General features: G+C 32.5%; 1 protein-coding gene across 5 annotated transcripts in view; it reads left to right on the top strand.

The window, feature by feature from the left end:
* The window catches only part of LRBA (LPS responsive beige-like anchor protein), a 709,727-nt gene that overhangs the window by 493,439 nt on the left and 204,285 nt on the right, over nucleotides 1-12,003 (top strand). For all 5 annotated transcript variants that reach the window (XM_070261528.1, XM_070261527.1, XM_070261529.1 and 2 more), the window contains exons 41-42: nucleotides 4,975-5,092; nucleotides 6,373-6,475. In XM_070261528.1, coding sequence (XP_070117629.1) covers nucleotides 4,975-5,092; nucleotides 6,373-6,475 — 221 coding nt within the window. The remainder of the gene's footprint in view (nucleotides 1-4,974; nucleotides 5,093-6,372; nucleotides 6,476-12,003) is intronic.

The raw sequence follows: 12,003 nt of genomic DNA on the forward strand, positions 1-12,003 counted from the left end.
AGTTTTAAACGTTAAAAATAGTATTTTTAAAAACATCTTTTGTTGATTATATATATGCATACTCCCGTGTAAACATTTCTTATTTTTGAGGTAACACATTTTATCACCTTTTAGTATTTTTCCCTTAAAAAAGAATTTTAAAATTAAATTTATTGAGGGTAGTTTTTGTAGTTTTTAAAACAAAACCTTTTTTCTTAAGTAAAACAAATATGACTTTATTTTCTGGAGACTATTTTAAATCTACGTTTTAAAAAGGCCTGATATTCAGTAAATAAGACTATCATGCAGTTGGGCAATAAATGCAGGTTTATATTTTTGTTCTTTCATGAGGATGAGAAAACAAAAGAAAGTTTTATTTAGATAAATTTATACACTTTTCAAAATTAATGGTTAAAGGGAAAGTGAAAAATGCTTTACTTTCAAGTTAATAAATGCAACAGGGTGAAAAAGTTTTCGTGTGTTCATAGTGTGTTATTTGAAAGGTAGAAGAAAGAAATGTGTTTGTTATTTGGGGAACATATATCCTTTTTCAGAAGGCACAATTTTGAGATAAAAATTTTAAAGAAGATACTTTTTTTTAATATAAAGGAATAGTATATATGTACTTATATATATGTATGTGTGTATATATGTATGTATTTATATATATAAATAATTAAATACTGATTTATTTCTTTCCTCTCTGACTCCCATATCTCACCATTTAACTAATAAACCATCTTTGTTGAAACGAATTATTAAAAATGAAACTTGCATTCACTAGTAATAATAACACCAATATTAAAACAACGTGGTAAACATTCAAAGAGAATCCTGTGGGCTTAAGCTTTCAAGCTGTTCTAGACTTGGGGTCATAACTGCAGAGCAATGGTAATGATACAGTTTCCATAGCAACTGATTCATTGGAGGGCTAGACCTCTGTCTAGGGTGCTGTCAGTGTATGTAGAGTTTCAGTGAACAGAAAGTCCGAAAGAAGGGTCTGCTTCTACCTAATCCAGTTTTAATTGAACTCTAGAGACTTTGAAGTGAAGCCTCGGACCAGGAGTATACTATTCCAATAAGAAATAAACCTCTTGCTTAGCTCGGCCTCAGCTGCTTTTCAGTACTGACACCTTTTCCTAATAAATACTTTAAAGAAATGTTAGTATATCAATTTCAGCCACTAATTCTGTTAGTTAAGAGATTCTTTGTTTCTATTTTAAACCCTAACTACCTTGACCGTAAGTATAGAATTTCATTTGCTATTTTTTTTAAAAGACAGGTTAGTTTTTTTGTGTAAGATTTTAATTTTTGATACCTTTGGCAATTTTTAACAATTTTTTGTCTCTCCTCCTGTTTCTCTTTCTCTGAGTTTTAAGACATCACTAGTCCTGCTTATATTTAACTTTGAAAGCACTCTGTCATACATTCCAGTAGCACACCATTTATATCAGGTTTGAAAACATACAAAAATAATCTGGGTATTATTTATGGATGTATATGAACTAATGGCGTAAATGCTTACATGGGAATGATAAACCTCAAAATAAAGATAGTTATTAGCTCTGATGAAAGAGGAAAATGGGATCAGGAAGGGTTATTAATGGGAATTTCAACACTGTAATGTTTTATTAATTTTAACAATATATGCAATAATGTGGCAAAATTTTAGGGTTTTATAAGATTGAATGGTAGGTACATGGGGCTTATGTCATTTTCTGTAGTTTTGACTATGTTTGACATTTGGTAATAAAAGAAATTTTAAGGGAGCATACTACTTGCTGAATTTTAAGTAGACTTTTAAATAACCATACTGCTTAAAGGAATGGGATATAAACTGAATTTTTTGATTAATTGGATAACTATTGCAGTACATTAAAAATACTGTAACAATATTTTAGCATACAGTCATGTGTCACAATGCCAGGATTGCATTCTGAGAAATGCATAATTAGGCAGTTTTGTCATTGTGCAAACATCATAAAGTGTATTTACACCAAGCCAGACGGGATAGCCTATTACACACCTAGGCTACCTGGTACTAATCTTATGGTACTGTCATATGTGCATCATTGACCACAATGTTGTTGTGAGGTGCATGACTGTACTTATTTCTTCTGATAATTGGTTTATCCTAGAACATAATTAAATCTTTAATTAAATCTTGCAATGATTGATGTCATCATTGTGAGCAACAGGTCTTATTATATAGCTCTATAGATATAAAAGGTAGAATTTTCAGATCAGTGTATAGTAGTCTTAGTATATCACAGAACTTAAAGGTTCCTTTGTTGTTTGTTTTCTTTTGGTTTTCCTCTTTCACCTATAACCCAAGTGTAGGAAAACAAATGTAGTTCATTAAAGTTTCTGATGAGTTGAGTTCTGGTTTAACAAACATTTCAACTCTTTTTTAGAACTGTGACAATGTGAGATATATATGGAAGCTCTGGACTTTTGGATTAGAAAGCCTCAGTGTAGGCCATGCTCTGCCACTAACTTCCCAAGGGACTTTGTATTAAGTATTTAACTTGTCTGGGCCTCATTTTCTCTATAAATAGTTGGATATAGTGGACTGTATATGTTACAGAACATATATTGGATTCTCTATTATTTGAGAAATCCTGGGTGGCAAACTCAAATGCCATGGAAACTGTGCAAACAATGGTAAGTGAGTGAATGAGTGCCAACTGCCAAAATGGAGAGTGCATACCAGTTGTTACCATGTGGCATATAGGTCTAGATTTGACAGACACTCCAGTTTTTCCTAAGAAACCAGAAATCTGAATATTTATGTAAATATCCATTTTCTCAAGTATTTTCAACTACTTGAAATTTTAAAATATCATATGACCCAAACAAAATGAATTTGGACCATATATGGCGCTTAGGTTGCCATTCATTGATTCATTGATCTACTTTGTATCAGACATTGTTTTAGAAAATGGAAATAGAATGTATTCAATGTCTTTGCTCTTATAGAATTTAGATTCTGGTATTCTAGTGCTGAATAGAGGCAATAGAAAAACAAGCAAATACTCTAATTTCAGGTAGTGATAAGTGTTATGGAGGAAATCTGATGAATTTGGGTAGGATGAGGTGGTAATGGAGGAAGTGGGGTTTAGATCCTGTGGCTTCTCTGAGGAGGCATTTGAGCAGAAATCTAAATGTGAGAGTGAGCCCAAAGATTTGGAAGGAGAACATTCCAAGCAGAGGAGAAAACAAGGATAAAGGCCCTGAGGAAGAATGAATTGGGCTTGTCAGAGAATCCCAGATGTCAGGCTGTATAGACAATTATGAAGGGCTTCAGAGTTTATTATACATGTAATATGAAGCCACTGGGTGGTATTAAATATACAAGTGATGTGATCCGATTTATATTTTAAAAAAAAATTTTCTTTGGCTCCTGTCGTCATGCTAGACTCTAGAGGTAAGACTAGAAGGAGAGAGACCAAGTAGGAGGACACTGCAGACTCTGGAGACTTGTACTGGTGGTGAGAAAAAAGGGATACAGGCAACCTCTGCTTTAAAAAAAAATCTCGAGGGTAATAGTCATATTTTTATCCTCTCTTTTCCTGTCCCTTTCTCTTGATCTTACTTACACAGGTATTGGTTGTATAAAAAAGTTGGTAGGATTTCTCTATCACTAATTCTATTATTTTTCTTGTGATGAGAACTTTTCATTTCTATCACAAATTTTAAAACTGAAAGTGTGCTTAGTTGTTTGGTCCTTTGAATTTTTGTTCTGTTTTTCAAAAAACACTGAGCCTTAGAGTTGTACCCATTCTTTCATTTTTAGGTCCTCTGGTGCCAGATGTAGCAACATTTCTGTAGAAAAATCTAAATACTTACTTAGTGAATTAAATAAGGGTACATTGAGCAATATAGATTTGTTTGTAGTTAAGATCTAGAAAAATGGAAATGAGAAAAGAACAAAGTTTGTGTAGGAACTATTCTTACTATTCATTGTTTTTTCTCTTTGCTTATCCCATCTTTGTCCCTACAATACAGTATCATAATCAAATGTTATTTTATTTGTATTTTTTAGTGCCAGTTACTTTTGAGAGATATATCTTAATTTTTTGACTTAATTTGCTTTCATGGATTTTCATCAGGTTTTGATAGCAGATACATATCATCTTTTTAATTAATATTATGTGAAGTACTGGTGTAGAGAAATTCCAAATCTGGTTTCCCTTTAACACCTTAATGATTAAGCTTTTCAAATGAACTTTTTAAAAAGCAACGAGCTGGTTGAGGACTAAAGACAGGATTACTTTGAGTTAGCAAAGCATTCTAAACTACTGCATCTGTCACATGGGTTGACAAGAATCGTAACAAGTTACTCTGGCAACCACCTACTCCATAGAGAGATTATGCTGAGTTCATTTGCAGGTTTCTGTTTAGCCTAGTGACAAAATGATACTTAACTTCTTATACACTGAGTCTTCATGCTTTCTGAGTGAGTGACTGTTGTCTTAACAGTCACCTTAAAAGTATGATTTTTTAAATTTATGAACTTAAATATGTTTTTTAAAGTATATAAAAAATACTTTTGTGTACATTACAATCATATTATATGAGCCTGAGTTGTATATGTGATCTGTAAGCATGTATGACATTTTTTTGAAGTCTGCCTTTTTAAGGTTTTACCTAAAACTTTACTTGCCATAATATGACTCAAAAATGAATCAATAAATAATGCAATATGTATTTCCTAAAAAGAAATAGGTTACATCATTGCTTTAGAAAGTCCCCAAGTATATTTATAAACAGATGTTTTACAATTTTACTCTGCTTTTTCATTTAAGCTTTTTTCCCACAAATTGCAATCTATTTTCTTAGTCTCCCTCCAAATTGTTTCAATAACTGTTCATTCTATTCTTAGAAATTATTTTTCTTAATAGAGTATTTTCTGTTTTAATTGGAGGGGAAAAAAAACAAAAAAGAAATTTCTACTATTGTTACTTACTTGGGATTGTTTTTTTCCTCAACTAGATTCTGGCCTATACAGAAGGGCTGCATGGAAAATGGCTGTTCACAGAGATAAGATCAATCTTTTCTCGTCGTTATCTTTTGCAAAGTACAGCCCTGGAGATCTTTATGGCAAACAGAGGTAATATGCCGCAGAAGTATATTGTTACAAAGCTAACCTCCATCTCTTTAAGATTTCATTTTTAAACATGCCATATTGTTTCCATTTAGATAGTATTTTATAGTCCACCTTCTGTCCTACTGACCTCTTTTTGAACTAAGTGCATATTCATGGTTTTTCCCTCCTTGGTCATTCTTGGAATTATTTGTAGTAGTTTTATTTTTCTGGCCATATTACAAATTGGTGAAAACCTTTATAAATATGAGGAATAACTAACCATTTAATAAGTTGTGGAATTTTGATATCCTCAACATTGCACTGATGCTTAAACTCCTGGAAGGTGGCCACATTTGGAGAGGTGAGAGGGTAATCAAATGATTCATACATTTATTTATCTTTTGTCTGATCTATTGCCACTTATAAAGGAGCCATCAGAAAATGGTACTAAACTGTCCTGGTTGCTTTGTATTACATCATTCTTGAAAGAACTGAAATTCAATTTGTGGGTTTAGAATGTAACTTGGTGAAATTCATTAAGACAAGAAGGGGAGACAAGGTGAACTTGAAGGAAAAGCATCGATGGGTACAATTGGAGACATAGGAGGGAGAATGTATAAAACCTAGTGACTTACTTTACCTACTCCTTGTATATAGGAGTTGTATGTGTAGGTTGAAATTTTCTTATTTTCTCTTTCTATAATCTACAAGTTGTCATTTAAAAAATCTGCACATAATAATATACATTCCATGCACACATTTTTTCCCCTTTATAAAAATAGTGTGCTTTAGGGAATACATATAAAGTATAAACATATAGACATTGTAAAGAGAATATTTTTTAAACTGGTCATCATTGGAAATAAACATAACTGACAGGTTAGTAGCTACAACTTTAGGCTTTCTGGTGTTAGATTGTTAACTATATACACTTAAATTTTTAATTAGTTCCTAATAGAAATTCATAGGTATATATTTAACTTGCCAAAATTCCATTTTGTAACTTCAGAGTTGTAGCTAGGTAATCTCAACTTCATGTCACATTAATGTAAAAGCAATTGTTAGAACTTTTGACAGTATTTACAGAAGGCACTCACTATGGTAAAGGAGTTTATAAGTAAAATGAATTTCACCTCTGGCATGCTAATCCTAAACCTTGATAAATGCTGTAATAAAAGTAATATGGTAAGAATTGTATTTAATAAATACCTGAACCAGGAGCAAATATTTTACAGGACCAAGAATTCAGTTTTCCAGAAAGGAAATCATATTATGTTCTAATTTTTATAAAATATTTTTCATAGTTGCTGTAATGTTCAACTTCCCAGACCCTGCAACAGTAAAGAAAGTTGTTAACTATCTACCTCGTGTTGGTATTGGAACCAGTTTTGGATTGCCTCAAACCAGGTACTATTTTATATGAGAAAAATGTGGAAAATAATCTGCATTAATATTTGTTCTACTTGTTTTGAAGTGCATGACTTTGTGTTTTATGTTTCATAGTAAATGATGATTATTAGTGTATTGTTTTATTTTGAGTCAACTGAACTTCTGTGTGAAAAAACTAGAAAAAGTTGAGCAAATGTAAACCAAAGTAAGCTGAAAAAAGAAAACAATCATAAAGGCAGAGCATCAATGAAAAGGAAATCAAAAGCAAGAAAAGAAAATCAATGCAATGAAAAATTGTTTCTCTGGAAAGATTAATAAATGTAATATCTATACAAGACTGATGAAGCAAAAGAAAGAAGGCACAGGGGCTGGCCTGGTGGCGCAGTGGTTAAGTGTGCACATTCTGCTTTGGTGGCCCAGGATTCACTGGTTTTGGATCCTGGGTGCAGACATGGCACCACTTGTCAAGCCATGCTGTGCTAGGTGTCCCACATATAAAGTAGAGGAAGATGGGCACGGATGGTAGCTCAGGGCCAGTCTTCCTCAGCAAAAAAAAGAGGATGATTGGCAGCAGATGTTAGCTCAGGGCTAATCTTCCTCAAAAAAAAAAATTAAAAAACGAAGGCACAAATTGCCAATATCAAGAATGAAAGAGGGGGCATCACTATAGATCATACAGATTATTAAAAGGGAAATAAGGAAACATTATGAAGAAATTTATGCTACTTAATTAGACAACTGATGTGAATGGACAGATTCCTTGAAAGACACAAACTATCAGTGAATGAATACACTGAATACACTACAATGAAGAAATGGATAATCTTAATAATAATAGCTCTACAGAGGAAATTAAATTTGTAGTTAAAGATTTTCTAATAGACCTCTAACATAAAGTTCATAGATCAAATAGTTTTATCAGCAAATTCTATGAAATGTTTATTGAAGAAATAATACCATTTCTAGGCAGATCTTACAGAAGACAGAAAAGAAGGATAAATTTCCAAAGTCTATGACACTAGCATCACCTGAATTCCAAATCCACATAAAGGCCTTACCAGAATAGGAAACTGCAGACCGTCTTGATTGGAAAGGAAGAAATAAAGCTGTCTTTATTAGTAGATGTACATGACTGTTTATGTGCAAATTCCCAGGGAATCTACAGGAAAAAAAAATACCATTAGAATTAATAAATGAGTTTACTTATTTTTTAGCTTACAGAGTCAATAGACAAGATTGAATTTTATTCCTGTACACTACCAATGAATGATTGGAAATTGAAACTAAAAGTACTATTTAAATAGTATCAAAAAATTAAATACCTATAGATAAATTTGAAAATATATTTATAAGATTTCTTGATTGAAAGCTATAAAACACTATTTAGGGAAATTAAAGAAACCTAAAAATGGAAAGTTGTACTATACCATATTCAGGAACTGGAAGACTCAATATTATTAAGATATCAGTTCTCTCCAAAATTGATCTATAGGTTCAAAGCACCCCTATCCAAAATCTTCTAGGTTCTTTTGGAGAAATTGACAAGCTGATTCTAAAATTTAAGTGGAAATATAAATATCTAGAATAGCTAAAACAATTTTGAAAAAGAAAAACAAAATTGGAGGACTTTTCTTTTTTTTTTTAAAGATTTTATTTTTTTCTTTTTCTCCCCAAAGCCCCCCGGTACATAGTTGTGTATTCTTCGTTGTGGGTTCTTCTAGTTGTGGCATGTGGGACGCTGCCTCAGCGTGGTCTGATGAGCAGTGCCATGTCCGCGGCCAGGATTCGAACTGACGAAACACTGGGCCGCCTGCAGCGGAGCGCGCGAACTTAACCACTCGGCCACAGGGCCAGCCCCAAAATTGGAGGACTTTTACTGACTGATTTCAAAACTTAATATAAAGTTACATCGATTAGTATAGTTTGGTATTTGTGTAAAGTAGACTTATAGATCAATAGACTAGAATAGTGTCCAGAAACAGACACACACATAAATGGCCAGTTTAATTTTCAACAAATGCATCAAGATATGTCCATGTGGAAAGATAGTTTTTTCAACAAATGGTGGTCAACAATTGGATATGCATGCACAAACACAAAATAACTCACCCCTTTCCTCACGTACAGATTAACTCAAAATTTAACATAGAAAAAGAAAAAGTAACATAACCTAAACATAAGTGCTAAAAGTTAAACTTCCTAAAGAAAATGTAGGAGAAATATTGTTGTGTTCTCGTTAGGCAAAGATTTCTTGGATAAGACTCAAAAAAAATTCATTAATTGGCCTTCAAAGTTAAAAACATTTGCTTTTGAAAGACACTCTTAAGAAAATAAAAGGAATTACTACAGATTCAGTTAAAATATTTGCACAACTCATTTGTGATGAAGGACTCATATCCAGGATATATAAGAAACTAATGTTAATAACAAGACAAACAACCTGGTTAACAATATAATCAGAAGATTTGAATAGACACTTCAACAAAAAATAGATACAAGTAGCAAACACATGAAAAGATGCCGAACATCATTAGTCATCTGAGAAACGCCCATTAAAACCACAGTGTGATCCCATAGGACACCGATTAGAATGACTTTTTAAAAACTGACAATACCAAGAGCTAGTAAGGATGCAGAGTAATTGGAACTTCACAGGTTGCTGATGGGAAAGTAAAGTGATATGGCTACTTTGGAAATAGTTTCATATGAAATTAACCATACACATATCATACATCCCAACAGTCTCATTTGAAGGCATTTACCCGAGAGAAATGGAAAAATTATATTCATGCAATGATCTATTCATGAATATTTGTAGCAGCTATATTCATAATTACAAAATAATTGGAAATAGTCAAGATGATCATCAATTAGTGAATCAACAAGTTGTGATATGTCCATACACTAGAATATACTACTCAGTGATAAAAAAGAAAGAACTATTGATACATGGAACAACATGGATGAATTTTAAAAGTATTATGCTAGGTGTAAGAAGCCAACGCAAAAGATTGCATACTATATGATTCCGTTTATATGACATTTTGGAAAAAACAAAACTATTTGAACAGAAATCAGATCACTGGTAGCAAGGGGCTGTGGGTCAAGAAAGGGGGATTAATTATAAAGGAGGATACCTTTGATATCATGGAAATATTGCATACGTTGATTATTGTGTATTACACAACTGTATTTGTTTTGCAAAACTTGTACACCTAAAAAGGATGAATTTTATGCTATGTAAACTATTCTTCAATAAACCTGATTTTCAAAAACAGAAAAAGATAAAGAATGTAAACAGGAACTCTTGAACCATGCTAGTAGGAATGCAAATTAGTATAGTCACTTTGGAATACAATTTGCCAGTCTTCTTATAAAGTTAAATATCTACTTAATTTATGTCCTATTAATTTCACTCCTAGGTGTTTATTAAGAATAATAAAAATAGACATACACACATCCACTTTTAAGCAAATATTAATAGCAGTGTTATTCATAATAGTCCCAAACTGGAAATGTTTCTGACATCCATCAACTGTAAATGGATAAACAGGTTGATCTGCATCCACACAATGAAATACTACTCAGAAATGAAAAAAAATTGACTACTGATACATGCAAGAACATAGATGAATCTCAAAAGCATTATGCTAAGTAAAGGAAGTTAGGCACCGTGGACTACTTACATCATAGCCATGGGATATGATTCTATTTATATGAAATTATTGAAAAAGCAAAACAGTATAGTGACAGAAAGCAGATCATTGGTTGACAGGGTCCAGGGATTGGGACAAAGGAATTGGCTGCAAAGGGATACAAGGGAACTTTTTGGAATGTGTCTTGACTGTGATGGTGGTTACAGAAACATGTATATTTAAACTTTATTAAACTGTGCACTTAAGTTTGGTAAATGTTATTATGTTAAATTTTTATCTCAATAAACACCATTAAATAATAAACTACATTTAAAATATCTAAATTAGAAAAGTGTTTATGCATACTCATTTACGTATGCACTATTATTGCTTAATGTGTATGATAAATCAGATTAAAATTGTTTATCACTTTGATAAAAATGATTAGATTTTGCTTTATTACATCATATTTCTTGTAATTTTTTTCTTTATTGGTATAAATGTCAAATCCATATGTTAAGGATTTAGTAACCAAAATATATTTAATTAAAAACTTTTATCTTTAACCTCTGGTAAATCAGAATTCAAATATTAATTTTTGTATACATATGAACTTAATAATCAGTATTTATATGGGTGAAAGTAACTTAATAGCTACCTGAGAGGAATGTTAAAATGCCAACATATGTCTCATGGTATAGGGAATTGGGAGAGTGTAGGGGTACGCATATCTTTCCTGTGTGCTGGTCAGTTTAGCACCATCATTAATTATTTTCTTTCATATTAGGTATCGACTTGTCATCAATACAATTTAGTTAACTAATTGAAGGACTGGGGAAAGAGTGAACACTGGGATTTTTCTATTGATCGAAACATGTTAGCCGTAGAAACTTACAGTTTACTTTTAGCGTACCTAATTTTGTACTGATTTGAGCTGTTTTTGATTAGTGTTTACTTCATTTTCTTCAGATAATATCTTATTACAAATGCAATTAAAATAGAATACACAAACAACAGTCAAGATGTTAATAGAAGCTACAGTCATCCTGGGGCTGGAAGACTTACATGCCTCTTGGCAGCAGGACTCAGTTCCTTACCATGTCTGCCTCTCCATAGACTGCTTGAATATCTACAGGACCTTGGAGCTGGCTTGCCCTAGAGCAAATGACCCAAGAGAATTAGGCAGAAGCCCCAATGTCTTTTTATGACCTCCGCGTTATAGTCACATTCCATCATTTCTGCTGCCTTGTATTTGTTACAAGTGAGTCTTTAAACACAGCCCAGGCTCCAGGGTAGGGGAATCAAGCTCCACTTCCTGAGGAGAAGGTATCAAAGAATTTGTGGACTTATTTTAAAACTACCACAGATTACAACTTTTATGAAAACAGGGCACATAAATTGGCCTTTCTGGCTTATAAGCAATAGTTGCTTTCCAATGCCAGTAAGGATTTTGATTAGGTAATTTTGTAATTCAATGAGGAGTTGCAGGGTTCAGATAGAAGGAACTCAGAATGGCATAGTAGATTTTCTTATCTTAATAAAAACGTCTTTTTTTCTCCTGATTATCTCTTTATTTATGAAAAGTTTTATTCATCACCCAGTATCTATCATACTTGAGAACTCTTTGTAATGTTTTCTCACAGTTAATGAAAGCTAAAAGTCTTAATTCATTAAATCAGTCCCTTTAATAGATCTTCAGCACTTATTATCAGTCACCCAGCAACATACAAGATAGATATCATCTTGCCCACACATGTTTAAACAAATATGTAAACAAAATAAATAATCGCGTAAGTGACAGGAAGGATATAATTAAGGTGTTGTGATAGGGGTTAGTGGATGAAGACGAGGTGCTTTAGATAAGGTGGTCAGAAATGTCTTCCTATGTGACTTTTAAGTTTTGACTTGAAG

This window comes from Equus caballus, chromosome 2 (assembly GCF_041296265.1).
Source record: "Equus caballus isolate H_3958 breed thoroughbred chromosome 2, TB-T2T, whole genome shotgun sequence".
Lineage (NCBI taxonomy): Eukaryota > Metazoa > Chordata > Mammalia > Perissodactyla > Equidae > Equus > Equus caballus.